Below are 20,983 nucleotides of genomic sequence, written 5' to 3'. Positions count from 1 at the left end.
AACTGGGGCACGCAGTCCATCTTCTTATGTACCATTGAGCTCTGTGTGGCCAGGTGACCATGGAGCAGGGCGCCCTCCAGGCAAAGTTTCAGGCAGTGAGAGCTGCGTGTCAACAGTGGAAAGTGTGTTGGCTGCTCTGGGATATTCCACCCACAAGTAATTGCCGTGGTATTTTTAAAACATCTCTGTCAGGATATAGGTAGGGCTGATGCTCAGCAGGGGAGCACCATGGTATATTCCATGCCAAAGCATTTATTAAAATTTGGACAATCACCCCTAGATATGGGGTTGGGGCTGACGTGCACAATCACATATTTTCCTTTTGGTTGAACTGGTATTTGGGATATGGGATGTTTTAATGTCTGAATTAAACCTCAGTCCTCTCAGTGGGGAAGGATGTAGCCCCCCCCAACCCCACTTTTTGCCAGGCTAGAGCCCAAGAGTAGGGCTTAAAGGTGCCCAATGAGGGGTGCTCCTTGAATCTTCTTTCCGCGTGCTGCTCATTGGCTTCCCTATCTTTCTTTGAAAGGCAAATGCTCCAAGTTCAGGCTCTGAATAGACAGAGGATTAAAGGCTTTTGAAGTCAAAAATAGGTCTTCAAAGCTGCCAGCAGTGGCCAAGGATTCCCTCCACTATAGCATGGGTCCAAAAACCCAGCCCAGCACACATCTCCCAAATGCTTTAGGAAGCTCATTTCCTTTGTGCAACAAGACCTGTGTTGTCTGTGAGCCTCAGACTTGGATGCTGGGGAGCAAGCATTGCTGGAGGAGGGAGGGAGGTGACTTCTGTGCTGACTGATCCAGTACTGGAATAGTACAGTCCAGCCAGGGGATCCAAGTTTGCTGGGGGTCCATTTCTAGTTCATATAGGTTCTTTATGAGTGTGGGCCACCAGCCCTGCTGATGGGCATCAGATCCCTTGGGCTCACTTGTGCTGAGTGCATCATGTGCTGGTTGTTCTCCCGCCATCTGGAAATCATTAGCATTGAAATGGTTTCAGCCGCTGTGTACTTGGTGTGTCACAGGAGGCGCAGCCCAGCACAGCCCCAGTTCTAGGAACCAGGAGCCTTTTGCTTCCTGTAGGATTTCCAGTTTAAAACCCAGTGAAGCCCTAGCCTCCAGGCCATCATCAGGTCCCCTTCTATCTCTTCCCTTTTCTCTCCTTTTGGAGCCCAAGAGTAACGACATTTGCAGGGAGATTCTGACATCTATCCTTCTGTCATTTCTTGCCTACTTTGTAGGTTTGAAGGGGTGGGGTGTGCAGGTAAGTCACTCTTTAAAAAGCCCCCAGGAGATGATTTGCATTTTACATCCTCTGCTATGTGCGTTTTGCAAAGTGGAATGTCTCAAACGAACCCTCAGAGGAAATTGGGACTCAAGCCTCTAGCCACCTAAAAATCATCATAAAAACTATATTATAATAATAGCTGCTGGCGGTGCCTGGTAACATGCTAGGAGTGACGTCTGCCTTCCTTACTCCTCACATAGCCCTGTGGACGAGGACCCTGAGTCTCAGAATGCTGCACAGCTAATAAAAGAAACAGTGGATTCTAACCATGATCTTTGTGAATCCAAAGCCTACGCTCTTTCTGCTCTACAAGCTCATGACCTGTTTAGGCCTGGGCAGGGTGGAAGCCCCAGGAGGACAGAGGAGCAAAGGAGGAACAAACATCTGCAATTCACACTAGATAGTCCAGTCATGGGTTTCTCTAAGGAAGCAAAATGGTCTTTTGAAAGGAAACTCACGCAGTCCATCAGCTTCTTGCCAACATTAGGACGGTACAACCTGCCAAAAACAGCCAAACCTTGTTTTGGGTATGAAAGCAGCTGTTATAATAAACTCCTCTACTCTACCTCTTTTTCCTGTTATGGTAGAATGACTGTTTAAAGTAAATGTCTCCAATACATGGATTTTCTGGGGTCATGAAAACATTTTTTAATTGGCAGGCTCTTCTACATTTTTCGGTGAAGTTAGGAAGTAAACAGAATGCCACACGCCAGTTCAGATTCACGCGATACAAAGGTCTCTGGATTCGAGAAACTTTATTCCCTGCCCCCCACTCCCTTGGGCTGGAGCCTTCTCAGGCTTTGTGGGCTTGTTCCAGAATGAATGGATTGCTGCCTCTCTTCTGTGCTGGGAATTACAAAGCAGAGTGAGGGGAATGAGCGCATAGAACTTAGAGTCAGATCTGGGTTTGAATCCTGGTTCTGCCAATTGCTAATATGTCACCTAAAGTGAGTTACTCTGAGCTTCAGTCTTCTAATATGTAAAATGGCATAGTAGTAATTACTCATTAGGTTGTCATGAAGTTTAAAACAAAATTCAAAATGGGGCGCCTGGGTGGCTCAGTTGAACGTCCAACTTTGACTCGGGTCATGATCTCATGGTTCGCGTGTTCGAGCCTGGAGCCTGCTTCGGATTCTGTGTCTCCCTCTCTCCCCCCCTCCCCTGCTCACACTCTCTCTCTCAAAAATAAACATTTTTTTTAAATAATAAAATAAAACAAATTTCAAATAATAGCCAACATTTACATAATTCTTGTTATATGCTCTGTGCTGTTAGGTTTGACATGACCCATTTAATCTTCTCAACAACCCCGTGGGGTAGGCACCAGACTAGCCATATTCTAGCCCTTGGGGATATACTAGTGAGTTGCAAGTGACTGACAAAAATCTCTGCCTGCATGAAACCTACATTCTTTTTGAGGAAAGACAAAAGATAAGTAAAATAAGTAGCATGTTAAATGGTGCTTAGTGCTATGGAGAAAGATAAAACAGGAATGGGGAATGGTGAGGGATGGGTAGTGTTGTTATTTCTCAAAAGAATGATCAGGGAAAGCCTCTCTGACAAGATGATATTTGAGTAAAGACTTTAAGGGAGAGACGGAGCCATGAGGATATCCCAGAGAGAGAGAGTCTGGGTAGAGGAAAAGACAAATGCAAAGGCCCTGTAGAAACATGTCTAGTGTATCCAAGGTGCAGCAAGGAGACCAGTGTGGCTGGAGTAGAAAGAGCAGATGAGGTCAGAGAGGTCAGGGTTGGGGCATGGACTGTGTAGGGCTTTGCGGGCCTTAGCTCTTTGTCTCTGTGAGATGAGAAGCTACCAGAAGAACTTGAGCAGAGGAGGGGCATGCTGAAGAAGAAGCCAGATGTGTAGAAAGGACACTTCTGATTCATTCACTACAGCTGCTGCCCCTGCTGTTGGTTCCCACAAGGACAGTTGCCAACTTTTTGAGACTGTTTAAGTAGGAAATTTCTTAACAGGACATCTGGGCCTCCACTGTCAACATTGTACTTGTTGATTTTGACAGCAGATGAGCTTTCCCCAACTTCCCCTCTATCTGGGTCCAGCTTCCCTTCTGGATGATTCTGTCCTTTGCTGCCTCTCTGCACTGGATTGTCTCGATGATACTGCTAATGTGGTCTATACTTGTGATTCATAATGCGTTGCTGTGTTTGCATTAGTTATTGGGACCGGGGACTCACAGATAAATACTGCTTTGGCTGGGCAACCAAGAGAACCAGTGGAGACCAAGGATGTGGAAAGACATGTTTGTCAGTGGACTTGCCCCCTGCATTGTGGCAGACAGAGAACTCACTAGCACCTATAAATTCCTTTGGGAAAAGATTATGATATCCTTATATTCCTGTGAGGGGCCAGGCATCACAAACTCTGAGCCTTAGGTATGGCGAGCTTCTAGAGCCCAGAGATCTCCTGAAATAATGTCCAGTGTACATCCAGGTACATTTTTTCTGGGGAGAGGTCATAACTTTCATGTTGCTTGTTCCTTGAATGTGGCAACATTTCAAAAAGGGGCTTAAAGGGATCTTTTAGTTTCCTAATATTAAGAATCTGTAAAATTTCTATTTAACAAATATTACTTGTAGGATTTCTAAGATGGAAAGATAAATCATGGTCTCTAGGAAGGCATGGAATGTATTTTTGAGGACATCAAGGTGTGTTATCACACAAGGTCTGTTTTGCCTCCATGCTCAGTGACTAAACTGCTAGGAATTCACCCGCTGTATTAGATCACTTATTCTCATATGCTCCTCATTGCCTTTGAGACACCTCCAACTTTAGCAATGCTTTACAGACATGCACATGAGCCAAATGGTTTAAAACAACAACCTAGGCCTTAGGTATTTGGAAGCACCCGCATCCCCTTGGGTCCTTAGTGGAACAGAGCTCACACACAACATGAGGTCCAAGCTGCAAAGGGGAAAAGAGAGGAAAATTTAATAGGGAAGCATAGTGACTTCGCAGCAGTGCAGTGATAGAAATAGACGTTCCTAAAGTTGTGCTGGCACATCCTAACGTGTTCCTGTACTGGAGGCAGGCTATGCACCTGGCATATCTATTGGTTGCCGCTCATCTGCAGATGTACCTGAAGCACACCAGGCGGAATTTGGTGGGTTGCTGCTTCCCCTGGGCACATTAGTCCATGGGGCCCAGTACAGAGAAGCCCTCAAGGGGTTCTTAGCTGGGACTTAGAGAAGTCAACAAAAGGATTTGTTGAGAATGACTGATCCCACGCCCTGGAATGCAAACCCTGCACAGTTTATGGTACATAATTATATACAATAAACTATAAAGGACATACAGTGGGTTTTGATATCAGGTTCCAGCTCCTCCTCACTAAAGGAACTGGTAAAAACCCTTCATCATTGTGGCTAAGGAAATAGTTCTGGTCCTGTCTGAATCTGCTTCCATAGGTCCACCCTGCTCTTCCCCCACTGTTTAGTCTCACTGACTAAAGAGATGTCTGCTTCTCACGTCAGGGTCGGGAACATCCATAAGCCTTCCTATTTTTTTCTGTGGAGGGGAAAAACTAGGACCATCAGAAACATGGTCAAATATGATTAAGCTTGTATTTGATAACTGGAGAAGATCCATGATACACATTATGAAACAGAAGCCTGTTTATTTTGTTCTTCAATTGCATAGAAATTTCACATTTTTTATTGAGGTGAGAATTTTAAAAAGGAAAACTATGAAAACATTTGCTACCGGTTCAGTCTGTGTTTCTGTCCACCAACACGAGCAACATTTCAGTTTTGTCCTGGCCACAGGGAGCCCTAGTCTCTGTTCCTCTCTAACTTGAAAATACTGTCAGAAGATAAAGTGAGGCATGTTAAGAATTTTAAGAGTTTAAGCAAACATCTGTTCAAATTGGGGCAGCAAACCAAAAGTGGTTAGGAGCCAAGGGAAAGAGTTAAAGAGAAGGTGCGGAAGCAAGGAAAGGAAAATATTTGATTGACTAATGCTTAGGCCTAGTTGGCTGTTTGTGATTGGCTATTCTTGGATTGGGATTTTGTAACCTTAAGGCATTTACAGACTTAGGCTTTGGTTGGCTTATGTAGGCTGCCAGGGCATGAGAGCCACCTCAGTCTAATGGCTTCCTGATTTAATTAATTTAACAATACCAGTCTCTCGAAAAGATTCATTATCTTTTGCTACAAAGCTGTAATCTCTGTTTCCTGGAAAGATGGGAGGAGGTTTAACCTCTTTGGCCGGAACCTTTTTTCTGCTGGAAGATCAGACCAAAAACTGGATCCCCTATTTGGGAGGTATCAGTACGCTTCCTGTGTCACGTTACATGTCCACTTGTCAGAAAGTGCTTTGCCAAAAGTGCTGCCCAGTGTCAGTAAATAACACTTATAGGTATATCCTACAAGACGATAGAGCTGGGAAATTATTTTGCTCCCACTTCTGCACCATCTTAAGGGTTGGACTAGTTTGCTCCCAGCTGTGGCTCAGAGACTTCAGAACTGTAGTACTTGACTTACTAGAAATGAGATAGTGCAGTAAAAATAGAGTCACTTTGGTCTCTTCAGTTGATTACCTGTTTCATGAGGGTTGGTAGAGGAAAAATAATTGAGGTTGAGGAAGAACTCTGAAATGGGTCTACTAAAAAAGAATGCTTTCATTGTCTAGACATAGCACCCCAAGTAGGGAGCACCCGACATATGTGCTGAGCCACGGTGTTTGGGTCCCAGTGGGGGCCACACAAGAGCACCTGTCCATGATGTCCGTGGTGGGAGGGGTGGTGAGGGTTGAGTGGAAGCCAAAATCTCACCCTACTCTGAGGACCAGGTGTGCAGCTATAAAACCTTAGTATTGGCCATTTGGGAACTTAAGAATCACTGCATTTTAACAGCAGGAGCTCCATTGGTACTCATTTCTTTACCTAACAGACTTACTTGATTATGCCCTAGATGTCCAAGTAATTTTCTGTGACTTGTGCAGATACTTGTATCATGCTCTAGTTTGTTTTCTCTTTACTTTCTAGAACCCACTCTTCATTACTAACAGAAATAATCTATATCATCTCTATGTTCCAGTGCATGGAGCACAGACATTCCACCTCAGGATTTCCCCGCTTGTTGGGACACAAATGACTCAGTGATATCAACCTTCCTTATAGTGTCTTTCAAGGCCTTTTGTTGCTTATTTTCATTTCTCTGTTGCGACAGCTCTCCCCTTTCTTCTGTTATTTCTAGATACTCACAAATCTTTGCTCTTCTTCTAAAAAACTTTTTTTTGGTTATTTCTGTCTCCTATTCTGAGATCCTTTCCTTCCTACCCTAAGCCTGTACAGCTGAAGCCCTTGAGAGGAGTGCTCCCTGAGCCCCTGACTCTCCCAGCCCCGCTTGAACAAACATTTCCATTAGGTGATTTGTGCCCACTTGTTTTGTGTGCCTGGGAAGTAAGCAAGAGTAGATGGAAACCGACAGATCTTCCCACCCAGCTCAAAGCCAAGAAGATTTACTTCTACACGCTAGTCCCATAGATACAATTGAGTAAATCTACAATCACATAGTCATTGGGGGCTCTGTATACCCTAGTAAATTAGTGCTTCTAATTTTATAAGGACTGTCATAACCACAGTTGTAAGTGGGATTTTTCCTTTTACTGTAGTATATGTTCCTGTGCTTTACTAGGTGTTGTTTATTAGGTGTTGTTTCCCCTAAGTGCTATATAAAGTGACAGATTGTTTCAAGGCAACCAGTAGACTGTATTTACAGGTGGTTGGTTGTCTTTACTAGCTTTACTGCTACAACACAACTGCTTTCTGGCAGGAGGGAACATCACATATTAGTGGAGTTATTAAGTCCAGACTTTATTCTATTCCTCATTTAGGAATGGATTTTCTGTGAATCACTGAATCCTTGTTCAGTTCCTCTTCAGGGCCATCCGTGACGTGAAAGTAATGAAATAGCACTGTCTTTTGATTGTAGGATCACACTGCCAGACTGTTAGCAATAGGATGAGAGCTTTTCCAACACTTCCAAGACTTCATGGGGAAGTCTTGCCGCTCCAGGAAGGAAGATCCCTGCTTAGGCCCTGGTTTGTTGTTGTTGTTTTTAAGTTTGTTTGTTTGTTTGTTTGTTTGTTTAGAGACGGGGGCAGGGGGGCAGTGGGCAAAGAATCCCCAAGCAGGCTCCACACTGTCAGCACAGAGCCCAGTGTGAAACTCAGACCCACAAACTGTGAGATCAGTACCTGAACCAAAAATCAAGAGTCGGGCATTTAACCAACTGAGCCACCCAGGTGCCCCAGGCCCTGTTCCAGAAGGGGTGTGTGTCCTTGGTCTGCTGAGCCAAGCCAGGCCTGTCCCTCGCATCCCACTGTGCAGTGACCACTCAAGACAAGTACTTCTTTACTGGAAGGGACCAGAGGATATTTTAAAGAATAATAAGCAATAAACTCACACTATATTCCAAACTATATCTAGCTTACTAGGAATTAATGTAAATAAATATGTGCTACAAATTAGAAATGAAATACATGAATGACTCACTAGTGGGTGATTCTGATACAAATTTCAAATTCCACATTCACTGGCATAGTGGAGAAAACCCTGACTTAGGTGAGGGTTAGACAGCATTGTTAAGAACTTGTCCTAAACCTCTTCTTTCCATCTGTTTAACCAGTTTACTGATGTAATTAAAAGCTGTTTGGCCATTTGGGCAATAAAATGCATTTTGTGGAGCATGGAGTAGAATTAAGTGATTTGACCCTAAGAAGTTCATATTGGTGAAATTGTGTATATACTGTCTGCATCTCTGATCTCCATTGAATAATGAACCAGAGCTAAGGTGGCCCTGGCCAAATTTTGCAATTTTCTGCTACAAGAGGTCAAGTTCAAAAGGTATTCTGCCTCCACTATTTGCAGCTCAGCTGGTGTATTTCTGATGTTTTCCTGTTTCTGTCTGTCTCTGGGTCTGATGGATGCTGTCACAGATATTTGTGCATCTCATGAATGTATAGAGATCTTATGCTCCTTTGGACTCTTGGACATTTTTAATTTTTAAAATTTATTATTATTATTATTATTATTATTATTTGGCCTAGCAGATGGTGTTTTAATTCCTTCAGAATTTTAGGAGGCAAAGAGAATGTCTTCCAGCCTGAGGCTTGTCATTTGATGTGCCCTCCACAACTCTCTGTCCTTAGACTGATTCATCTATGCTCCACCTCTTAACTTTGCTGCACTAACTTCATGTAGGTGACAGACTAGGCCAGCCCTTCTGTACATCATCTCCGAAGCGAGAGGAAAATTCACTTTCAGACTGGTTGGTCAGAATTAAATCAAACTTCTATCCATGGTAGGAAGTTAAAAGACATGTGGGAATTGAATCCTAAACATTGTCAGTTTCACTAGGAATTGAAGATTATTGTACCCCATAGAGATTATGAATTTGAAATGTATTAAGTATCCCTGGAAATTGTGAATTCAAAACATCTCATGTGCACAAATATCACTAATAAGAATACCCATCTGATCTCTATAACCTGCAGGGGGAGAGAAGAAACAAAGGTCCAGTGTTATCTTCACTCTGTCCAACGATCCCGAACTTCTCAAGTGATTACTCCAGATGGACAGAGCAGTTTGATTTGTTTAAATGTGATGGGTCAGTTGAACCAGGCTGAGTAGTGTGCTGGCAGATGTTTAACAACCAGCTTTCCAGGGGACAAAAGCCCTGATTTGTAGCATTTGCTGATTTTTTTGGTGTAAATACTCCCAGTGTGACCAGTTCCAAGCTGCCAATGTAAAGTCACTGAATGTAGAGTTGTGAAGAGATACAAATACTTGGTTCTCACCAGTCAGTGTCAGCTGGCTCAGGCACACACCTGAGGAATCTATGGGAAACTGTGAATTTGGATTTTGACTTAGAGATCCATTTTTAAAACATTTCTACTGTCAAGAAAATCACTTTGTGTGCGTGTGCATATGTATACAAGTGTGTGCACTTATCCATTTTTTTTTATGTAGTTATTTCAGTTTTAGATAATTTCCTAAATTTAACTCTGCGAACTCTTTACAAAGTCATGGAAAATTTAATAAGCATACATCTTCCCATTTATTTTATGTTCAATTATAATTCATTGCATGCCTTCTGACTCTCTTGTGTAGTGGGTTTCCATTTTTATATTCTTTTGACCTCTACAACCATAGCTGCCTGCCCCGTGGAAACATTTCTTCCTCTCTCTGTCCTTTGTCCGCCCTTAATAACAAGTAAGAATAACAAGCTGGTGAATGGGAAGCTCTTCACCGAATCTGGGGACCTCATTCTTCTCACCGCTGGGCCATAGTCTGTAAAATAGATTCCCCCCCCCCCCATTTCCCTCATTATTTATTTGCCAACTCTTCCTCATTTGGGTCATTTCAAGTTGATTGACTCCTTTCTCATCAAGGTTCAGAACTGGGGCTACATTCAATGCAGAGTAGATAATTACTTTAAAACACCAACAGTAAAATTTGTTGCTCTGTCTTGGCTCACTTTTCCCTTAATTTAAGTGTCCTCAACTACAGTGTTCACTTGAAGAAAGTAAAAAACACATATTCATAAAGGAATGAGGAATGTCTGTCAGGCTGATTGATATTTTCATTTACATCAAGGCCCCTTTTTTCCCATCAAAACACTAGTTCTGTTGGTTTGAAAAAATCAAGTAGGTATGTGAGAGAGAGTGGATTAGTCTCTTTTTTATGCCAGCACCTGCTCCACAGCATAATTTCCACATGTCCCAACACTGTTTCAGTGATAAACAGCAAATACACTATCATTAGCTGAGACTCACTCCCCCTTGGCTCAGCAGGGTTCCCATCATCATGATATTAGCTCCTCTGCTGCCCCCCAAATAACACTTTTTAAAGCAAAAGCACTCTGGGGCACTTGGGTGGCTCAGTTAAGGGTCCACCTCTTGATTTCAGCTCAGGTCATGATCTCACAGTTCCTGGGTTCAAGCCCCATGTCGGGCTCTGCACTCACATTGCGGAGCCTGCTTAGGATTCTCTGTCTCCCTCTCTCTCTCTGTTCCTCCCCCACTTGTGTGAGAACACTCTCTGTCTTAAAAATAAATAAACTTTTAAATAAATAAATCTTTAAAAAAAATAAAGCAACAACACTCAAGGCAGATGTTGGATTGCGGGTTCGCTTTTCTCATCTTTACCCTACTGGATTTAGTTTTGTGAGTACTGAGGGACAAAAAACATAGAAATGCTGCTGCATGCCCCACATTAGATTTGGGATTCATTTCAGGCTGGGCTGGGGTCTAAAGAATGCCTTGAGTTTCTTTGGTCAGTAAACCCCACTGCACTCCCCACCTCCCGTGGTGAAAAAGAAAACTCTTCCTTTCAGGCTGTGGGCTCCTGATTGTTCCAGGCAGTGTTGTTATGAATGTCTGCATTTTGACTGTCAGGCCTCTGAGCTGAATGCCTCTCCCAGGATGGCTGCATACATCCTGGCCCGCAAGTGAGATCAGCATGTCACTCATCAGGTAGAAGGCAAGATGGGAGAAAAGGTTGTGAAATCCCAGGACCTGAGAGCTGAGGGAAGTGGCCACTTCCGGTTTGTGTGAGAGACCTTCACTGAGGGAGTGACAGAGACTGCTTTTCTCACTTTGTTAAACGGCTTGATGTGTAGGGTTCTAGAGAGAAATAACTGGTTTGTTTAGAGATATCCAAAAGCAATCATGCAGAGAAATAAAATTCCCACACCTACAAGAGGTGGTAGACATACATATGAGTATAGATTCAAAAACTCAAATGAGTATAGATTTATACACTGTAAACCGCATAGGTACTAAAGGGGTTCAGGCCCAGCTGGGCATGGGGTGGGGCTAATTTTACGAAAGGATTCACAAATGTGTGAGTAAAGTTTCAAAAGAAGTCGTTTGATGGAGAGGAAACGTTTTGCAGGGAGAAGGAGGACAGATCTCAAGACGTGGAGAAGGAATGAGCACATGTTTGGGGAATGTTTGGGGAGTGCAGTGTGAGCTCCACACAGGTACCCTGGTGCTCTTTCCCACATTCCCCCAAGCTTTTGCTTCAGTGTTACTCTCTGAAGCCTTCTCTGACCACGTTATTTAAATTGCCATCCATCTCCTCTCCCACAAGCCCTTTGCCCATTCCTGGCTTGATTTTTCTCCGTAGCGTTTATCACCTTCTGACACCTTACTGTGTCTTCCTACTGGTGTGTAAGTTCCATAAGAGCCAAGATTTGTTGTCTGTTTTGTTGACCATTATACCCAGTGCCTGGTACATAGTTGGTGCTCCATATTTATTTCTTGAATAAATGAATAAATGGGATGTAACAAGAAAGAAGCATAAGGAGGTGGGCAGGGTTTGGGGGTCTAGATTAGAATTTTGGCAGAGAATCGGGAAACCTGAATCCTAAAGACAGGGCTAGCCCGTGGAATGGGGCAGACAGTAGAGTTCACTGGGCTGTAGTTTCCTCACTGTAAGACGGATGTTGGCCTAGATGACAACTGATTCTCCTCCTGGCCCTGAGGTTCTTCAGACCTGTGTGGTTAGAGGAGGCTAGCTGGTGTGCGTCTTGGAATCTACTTTGAGCCACCTGGAACTTACTATGGCAGTGGAGAACACCATGGGTTTCTGAAGCATTGGGTCAAGCTGGTATTTGTGAAAAGGTTTTCCCAATATACTCAAGCAGATTTTTTGTTTGAGGGGGTGGTTAAGAGGCTACAGATAAATTATTATTTTTTATCACCATTTAATTAATCCTTCTTGCACCTCCTTCTTTCCACTAACTTATCTCACCCAACTTCTGCAGGTGTGAACCTCCTGTTAAATGGTCCATTGGAGACTGGCTTTTGTGGCTACTGTGTCATGTACTAGAAGTTCAGAAGAAAACTCCTTAGGAGCAACCAACTTGCTTTGGTTCCAAGCTTAAACTGTGCCAGCCCCCTGCACGTCTCATAGTTTGCCTTGAAATTATAAAGGTGCCTTCTCTTCCCGGCCCACCCCATTCCAAAAATTCCATCACCGTTGGTGGATGATTCCCCTGAAAGGCCAATAGACCTTACCAGCCAACCTTCAAGACAGTCCTGACCTCTCACAGAGATAATGAGCATTTATCTAGGGTGGAATTAACTTGCTTTTCAGTATGTCACCACAGAAGAGTCAGAGAGAAATTACAGTCAGTAGAAGACCCAGGCCTGTAATAGTTAACTTACTGGAGACTGAATTTTACTGCTCATTTCTGAGAAAGGCTTATCTATCAACGTTTGAAAAGATGTTTCTACACCGCTTTATTTTGACAGAGTGCTTCTAGGAGTCTAACCTGTCAGTTTTCTACAGTTTATCTTGTTAGGCATCCTTAATCTCACTTTGTTTTGCTTTCCACTTCTGGAAGTCAGTGAGCTTGGAGAAGCAGCACATGATAACTGTGGGTTCAGCTCGCAGCTCAGCCGCTCACTGGCTTGGATAGTCAACCTCTTTGATGCCCACTTTCCCAAACTCTGTAACATTAGGGTCAGAATTCCTACTTTGCAGAATTGTGAAAGGGATCGTAAGTAACCAGGAGAGGGTGCCTGGCACATATCAGGGCCTCAGGAAGAGCAGCCGTCCTCAGCAGTGCCTCTTTGCCTTAGCAGCAGCGGCAGACTCTCACCCACTAAACAAATGTTCAGTGGCCTTCCTCCAGATACCTGTGCAGTGTATGTGTCTGGCTCAGTTATACAACAGACTCTGATGGCCTGAGCTGGAGCTGCATTTTCATAAGTCCTTTTCATGAAAAGATTCAGTGCCTAATCACAGAAGGACATTGTTTGGTAGTGCCAGATAATGAAGTAGTCAGGGCTGCTGAAATGTATCAACAGGATTGTTGACAGCTCACTCTGTGTCCATAGGATAAAATGAACAGGACTGGAGCCAAGAGGAGGGGGGCCAGCGAGGAGGGACAAATGCAGGAGATGTGATGGTTGAGCTCCCTGATGAGCCCGGATTCCGTTCCTCAGAATCGAAAGCATTTGTGTACGGTTCATATAATAAAGGATTTCTTATTTTAAAAGCCACAAAGAGAAAATAATGGTGTTCTGTCGAGACAGTATATATTCTGGCAGACACTATATACTCTGAGTGGCTCATTACATCTGGCTTTTTCCTACAGCAGTTCTTTTTTAGTAGGCAGGGCACTAATGATAAATTTTAAACAAATAACACATACTCTTTTTTAAAACATTAAACCCAAACCAGAACTGACTGCCATATATATATAAATATATATATATATATATATAAACAATTATATATATAAATATATATATATATAATTGTTTTAATGAAAAAAACTATACCCTTGTTAAATGTGCAGAATATTAATATAAGCTCAGGAGTACTGAAGATTTCAAACTCCTAAAACTCTCCTCTAAATAATTTTCCTGGTTTGAATATACTTTTATGAATGCAGAAATGCTGTAAGGCTTCATTTATTTTGTGCAGAAAGTTATTTCATTCCCAAGTCTTGTCCTGCTTCCGTTTTCATGATTCTCCACATCGTTTAGGAAACTTGGCATAATAAGGTGTCCAGGGCTGGGATTTATATTTGGGGAACTAAATTACTCATTAATAAAAAAAAAATTTGCTAACTAAATCCATATTCCACCATTTAGTAAATGGCCTTTATAATAAGCAAAAAAACTAATTATTTGTGGGATAAAGTGTTTCATGTATTTAACTTTTGTTCTAATGATATTGCATAATATCCAAATAACTAACCAGGATGTTAACTCTTACTGTTTTGTTGTTTTTGAGGGCATTTTAATTGTAGGAGTTTATTTGAATCATCAGTTTTACTGTTAGAGCCAAATCATTCTCATGGGCTTATGGGAATATATGCCACCAGGCGGTAGATTAATAACTATAAAAAAACCACATGAAAAGGTCACTGCAAATCTGGGATCAAAACCTGTGGTTTTCTGGATTTTGCAACCCACCAGCTTTTTGAAGCTCCTCTCTGGTAATATGATTTTTATGACAACACCACAGAGCTTTTATAGACACTTGTGATAATTAGGACAGACCAGGAGTACTCCACACTTGCCCACAGTGCCAGGCTTCTTCACCTGACAAGGAAGGACATTGATCAGCACAAGTCTGTTTCAAAAGACAAGCCATCCTTGTGATGGCAGAAAAGTATGATAGTAAATGAAGGAGACCCCTTTGTTCTCCAAACAGATTGGGAAAACAGACTGGATTGGAGCCTGGACCGCAGCACTTGGGAGGGCTCTTTATGGAGAACCACAGCAGAAAGGAATTCTCTGCTGGAGAATTCTGGCCCTTTGCACTGTCATTCCTGCAGTGTTGCAGTTATTCTCTCCAACCAGCTAACCGCCAGCCCCCTGATCAGCAGCCCCACCCGCACCCCATCCTTCTTACTTTAAACATGTGTTACTGGAAACAGGGCAACACGAGGAACTTTGAGTTTGGGCCCTGGGGATCATATTGTCAGTCTATTCTGAACTTCCGTGCGATACCCAAGGACTTAACTGGGAGTGATTCTGACTTCACTGGGCCCCCAAACTTACTTTTGCATAAGAAAGACTAGGACCCTGGAAAATACATTTAAAACATGAGCCAAGAATCAAGTTCAGTGGGAGCTAGTTTAAGAGGGATAACCAACAGAAAAGCATGGATCCTTCAGGCACGTTCTGTCTGTGGCCTGCTGAATCACAAATGTGCTATTTGGGCCAGGTTTTTTGATCCGCTGAGTGTCCTGGTGGTACAGGGGCAAAACTGCTTCACTTCCTGAACTAGAATGCCTTATCTCCAGCGCTCTGCAGACTGATTCCCTTGCCCTTCCTTCCACCCCCAGCCCCTCCAACAGGAACAAAGTCCCCAGTCTCTGGAAAGTAATGCTGAAAAAACAAACAGTACAAAGGCTGGTAACAGGGGGATATCTCTCTCGAATGTTTTTTGTGACCATCTAGGTTCAAGGAGGAGGGGTCCCCCAGCTACGTGAGCCAGCAGGATCTCTTTGTAGTAGGCATCTGTATGTTTGGCCAGGTGTCCTCCCAGCAGAGGGCAGAGAGGGAAAGATAAAACAGAATTCTTATTAAAAATAAGTCTCTGGGGAGAGAAAAAACAAGACACAGAAAGTGTGTCAAGTGGAAAGGGAGGCCAGGCCGTGCCATCTGATATTGATTAAATGCTTGATTAGGCCAGCAGGGAGAAAGGCACATCACGAGGAAATGACCCTACTCTTCAGAATATGAACCAGTGACAGCGGTCTGGGAGCAGGTCTGCATGAATACCACATGCACAAGATGTCCGGTGGTAAACACAGTCCTAGCACACACGGCCAGAATGGGAGGGAAAGACCCTTTCCCTGAGAGTGAGGACGCGTGGCTCCTGATTTGCTTTACCTCGCTGGCCTCACTTTCCCCATCAATAACACAATGACACTTGACCAGATGACCCCTAAGCAACTTCCTCGCCCTAGATTCTGTTATCTATCCTAACCTCTCTGGTGACCAACTCTTCTGAGGCTCTGCTAATGGAATGCAAGAAATAGCCCTGGAGAGACATAAAGAGCTCACCCACCACAGTCCTAAAATCCAAAAGGAATGAACCCCCTCCCCCATCAGTCATAAAAATGTCATCCAGTCTTTCCAAGGGAGGTTGGTCCAGCATTGCTGTGTCTATCATCTTTCTGTGTTTACAGTTGCCACCAAAGCAAGTTTATGGTTTCTGAACATGAGATGTGGCATATTTGTGGGTCTATTTACACTTCCCCCCTCTCCCAATTCCAAAAATATTTTCATTCTGACTGATGTAAGGGCTCTTTGTTTTGTTTTAAGCTGCCAAATTGTAGAGAATCTAAGAGCTGATGGGTGTGTGTGTGTGTGTGTGTGTGTTCATCCTTTATTCAAGGATGAGCTAGTGAAGTGTTTTTGTTTTTTTCTCTTTGGCATTGTCATGAGGACAACAGCATCTGAGTACAGGGTGAGGCCGGATTCCAGTGGGAATGGAAGTAGAAGCTCCCACTGAGATGAAGGGCCAGTGAAATCGAGATGAAGGGATGACTAGAGAGAGTCACCATGGCAAAGTGAGATCATGGCATTTGAAGTTGGGCAGACCCAGGTTTGAATCCTGGTTGTGATGTCTATGGGATGTCATTTCAGCTCTCACTGCCATGCCTCCTTGAAGGGTGATTACACATAAAGGTGCTGTGTGGAAAGTACCTAGCTCAGAACCTGGTACAGTGTAGGCAGTAAATGAACAGCAAGAAACTATAGATGAGATAATAGTCATAAAAATATCCCCAGGGAGGATTCGCAGAGCCTGGCAACTGAGTGAATTAAAGAATAAGTACAAAAGAAGACTTGAGTGTGTCTTTGAGTGAGGGACTCAGATAGTGGTACTATTTAGGTTGGATGGAAGTACGGACATTGGTGGAAGTTAGAGATCTGGTTTGGTGAAGATCTGGTTTGGTGAAGATAGTTTTGGACAGGAGAGGTGGTGCGGAGACATACAGGTGGCAATTAAAGAAGGAGGATGAAAAGGAAACAGAGTGAAAGAAATAGGAAAACTGATAACAAAGAAGTTCATTTTCTCTAGGTCTGTTTGACCATTGAGTCTGACTTTACAGCTTCACCTTCAAGGGATTGGCTACCCAAAGGTTGATCCGGCATCATCATCTTCTCAGTAAACCTTAGCTCCTCATAATGTGTGTCTCCAACTAAGCATCTTCTAGACCTTGTTAGAAATGCAGAATCCTAGCTCCTACTTCAGACCTGCTAAATCAGAATCTGCATTTGACAGTGTGTTTTGTAAGCACTTTATAGTTTGAGAAGCACCGTTGTAAAGCAGGTGGCCAGACTAGCAGTGTCAGCATCCCCTGGGAACTTGTTAGAAATCCAAATTCTCAGGCACCTTCTCAGGCCTCCCGAATTAGAAAGGCTGTATTTTGATGACTCCGATGTACCCTAGAGCTTGAGAATCACCGCTCTAAGTCATGGAACAGATGGATTGAACCCCCTCCTCTTGGGTCTGTAGCACAGAACACCAGAGGGATTGGTTAAACCCTGAAAGTTAAAATGGAGTCATTGTTCTATGCTGTTTCTCTCATCATTTTGCATTAAACACAGCTGAAGAACTCTTTTCACTGAAGAAGGGCACTATGCGTAAAATTGCAAACCAGAAGGGGGGAGCTTTGGCTGCAGCTTAATCCTCACGACTTACCCATCAAAAGTTATTGAGCACAATTACAGGAGATCAGTACTTTATGTGCTGTTGCTCCTGTGGGACACTATTAGTAAGACACACATAGGAAAACAAGGAATCTCCCGATATTTCTTACAATGTGATTTTCACATTTAAATGTCCACCGTTTTTGTCTTCTGTGATTCTAATCAATTTAATGGAAAGTTCCCTTTTTATAGGTTAGTTTCTGGAGTCACTTGCAGAAGTGATGGTGGTTTACCACTGAGACTAGAATGCTGTTCAAAAAGTTGAACTGTAAGCAGTAAAAATTTACCTCCTTTCATCAAAAACGTCTGGTTTTTCTAGTTTTCTAGTCGTTATTCAAGTCACTGTGATAACGTAAATAAGGGTGTCTGTTTTCTGTATACATATAATGTACAACAATAGTTATATATTGAGCATTTTAATCATGAAGTTACCTATATTTTCTGCTGCAGGTTATAGTGCATTATAGCCAGTGGCATAGTAAACCAGTTCGGTGTCGGGAGGGTGGGGGGGATGAATGCGTGTCACAGTTTATGGTGGTTGCTAATTTCCATGGTGTAAACACTCCCTCCAGGGCCGACTTCAAGCTACCAACAGTTTAACAACCAGCTACCCAGATTCCCACACACTTAACAGCTGACTCTTGTAAAGCCAGTAGGAACTAGCTCGAGTATACCACTGAACAAACATTAAGGGACAGGCCACAGTTTTTTTGATTGGTGTGTTTGAATTGTGATAGGTCCAATAATAGCTGAAACAAGTAGATTTGGGTGTTTAAAATCTTCTGTCATGTAGAGATTTTTATTGAAATTATAATTATTTTTTGTCATGTAGAGATTTTTATTATAATTATGGAATTTGATCTGAAATTATTCTGAGACAAAGTTATATGCAAATGCCCAACCATCATTAAATACAACAACATTAAATTACAACATAATGGCATTATTCAAAATCTTTGTGTTGCTAAAGTGGTATGTTTAATTTTAAAATACCATTCATTCTGGGGTGCCTGGGTGGCTCAGTCAGTTAAGCATCCAACTCTTGGTTTCGGCTCAGGTCATGAACTTTTACGATCATGCGGGTTATGAGTTCGAGCCCCATGTTGGGCTCTGCACTGCCAGTGCAGAGTGTGCTTGGGATTCTCTCTCTCTGCCCCTCCCCTGCGTGCGCGCGTTCTCTCTGTCTCTCTCTCTCTCTCTCTCTCTGTCTCTCTCTCTCTCTCTCTGTCTCTCTCTCTCTCTCTCTCAAAATAAATAAACTTAAAAAAAATACCACTCATCCTATAGTAAGGCATGTGGAAAAATTACTTTTTTTTTTTAAAGTAGGCTCCATACCCAGCATGGAGCCCAACCCAGGGCTTGAACTCAACTCAAGATCCTGAGATCAAGACCTAAGCTGAGATCATGAGTTGGATGCTTAACCAACTGAGCCAGCCAGGCACCCTAGAAAAATTATTCCTGATCATAGTGTTTGAAGCAACATGCAGAAAGATAGTTTTCAAAATGAGATCTCTGGTTACTATTATTAAAATTTGACTTCTCTTACAGGTATCCAGGAAGGAACGCAGTGTACCAAATGTAAAAATAACTGGGCACTGAAGTTTTCTATCATATTATTATACATTTTGTGTGCCTTGCTAACAATCACAGTAGCCATTTTGGGATACAAAGGTAAGTACTCTTTCCTTTTTCCTTCCAAATGGCAGGTTTCTCTTTATGACTTTAAACATGAAAAAAAAAAAAGACACCCCTGTTTGCAAGTATGAAGTATTTCATTAATTCAGCTCAAACGCACAAGTAAGCAACATGATAAACTTTGTGTCTTGATCCTTTTGTAGCTGTGGGATCAGAGTCCTTTTGACTCATTTCAACAATAAGAAAGGTCCTCTATGACTTATAAAAATTTTTCTCACTGTTGCATTTTCCTACCTGTTTCTAGTTCCACCCTCTTTTTTCATCTTCTCTCTGAGAGGTGCTATGGAAACCCTGAATCAGCACACAGGAAAATTGTACTGACACAGGGTAAGCCAAACACAGTCTCCAGAGATACGACTTACTTTACTCAGGGACTGGGCAGCCAGTTCCCTTTTTTCCTCTTCAGCACATTTACTGTGACCACTGTTGTTTATATAGCTCCATAAAAATATTGCCCTGAAGAAGTTAAACACAGAGGGAGCATTGCCACCTCAACAATACTTTATAGGATGTTAAGTATTCTTTCGATGTGTCTGGTTTCAGGTCATTGGAGAATTATTGCCTCAGACTTGCAAACAAAGCGGTTTCACCACCATCACCACCACACCCATTCTAGATACTGCAGGTAAAAGGTGTCATGATTCAGAATCACAAGCTACATAAACCTTTTTACAGAAAACTGCCATAGAAGCCTTTCCATCAAAGATATGTGAGACAGGCATGTCATCTGGTTTTAGCAAGAGGCAGACGTGGGGTCTGCTAATCTTCAAAACCTTCACTCAGCAGTCATCTCGGCTGCCTTCCCTCAGAACTGACAGATTAACAGTGGAGAATTCCCACGGGTTCTTGGTTCATAGATTTACTCTCCTTGGGGAGAGAAAGATTCAAAGTGAATTCCCCCCAGGCTGTAACTTCTGTCTCCTCTCTCCCAGTGTCTAGAAGCTTCCTGAGGAAACCCAATGTGTTGAAATGAGAATGGGCTTTGGAGCCAGATGGTCAAGTTCATTCTTGATTCTGCTGTTTGTAATACAATTAATGTTTATTAAGTGCTTGTTGATATTCTAGGCATCATGCTAAGTCCTCTGCATGGTTGTGTAACCTGGGTATGAAGCATAACTTCTTTGAGTTTACTGTTTCTTAAAATGGCAATTAATAATGCCATTTTTCAAGGTGATTGAGATGAGCAAAGATGATGTCATTGAACCACCTGTCCATCTAGTCCTACTAGATAGTGGCCATATTTCTGTGTTTCCTCTTCATAACTGCATTTATACAGCTATAGCCATTAGAATGGCAAAATGTTAAAAATACTCAATATAGGTGAGGCTTGGAAGTCTCATCTCTGAGGTCACACGCGGAGAAAATGTGTGTCCTACAGTGTGTTGACTGATGAATTTGAGCAGTGGAAATTTGGAAAATTACCATGTAATTTTATCCATTTGTGATTAGTTAATCCAACTTAGTATTAACAAAGTAAGTGTTAAGAAAGGTTATTAAACTGTGGTAAGGCAGGACAAGGAGTAGGGAGGGATCCTAGTGAGGAAAAGGAGGGTATTTTATGTCCCAGGTAATTCAGACTGGCTCTCCTCCTTTACCAAGTTATTTAGGTCACTGCTCGCTTCTCCTTGACTGTTTCCAGCAAACTTGGATAAAGGAGAAACTTGGCAAATGGCCATTTAACAAGTACCTTTAGGGCTTAGTACTATGTGATATCATGAAAGCAAACATTTACTACTGAAAGAGAGATGACAAAGGTTTGAAGAGCATACCACCATATGGGATTTTGTAA

At 42.6% G+C, this 20,983-nt stretch overlaps 1 protein-coding gene across 5 annotated transcripts in view; it reads left to right on the top strand.

Annotated features, from left to right (window-relative positions):
- Positions 1–20,983, top strand: part of COLEC12 (collectin subfamily member 12) — a 204,819-nt gene that overhangs the window by 126,389 nt on the left and 57,447 nt on the right. For all 5 annotated transcript variants that reach the window (XM_049619660.1, XM_049619661.1, XM_049619658.1 and 2 more), the window contains one exon: positions 19,048–19,170. In XM_049619660.1, coding sequence (XP_049475617.1) covers positions 19,048–19,170 — 123 coding nt within the window. The remainder of the gene's footprint in view (positions 1–19,047; positions 19,171–20,983) is intronic.

The sequence above is a fragment of the Panthera uncia genome (genome assembly GCF_023721935.1).
Source record: "Panthera uncia isolate 11264 chromosome D3 unlocalized genomic scaffold, Puncia_PCG_1.0 HiC_scaffold_8, whole genome shotgun sequence".
In the NCBI taxonomy this organism is placed as follows: domain Eukaryota; kingdom Metazoa; phylum Chordata; class Mammalia; order Carnivora; family Felidae; genus Panthera; species Panthera uncia.
Note: the sequence above shows the minus strand (reverse complement) of the source record. Positions and strands in the feature narration are given on the sequence as shown.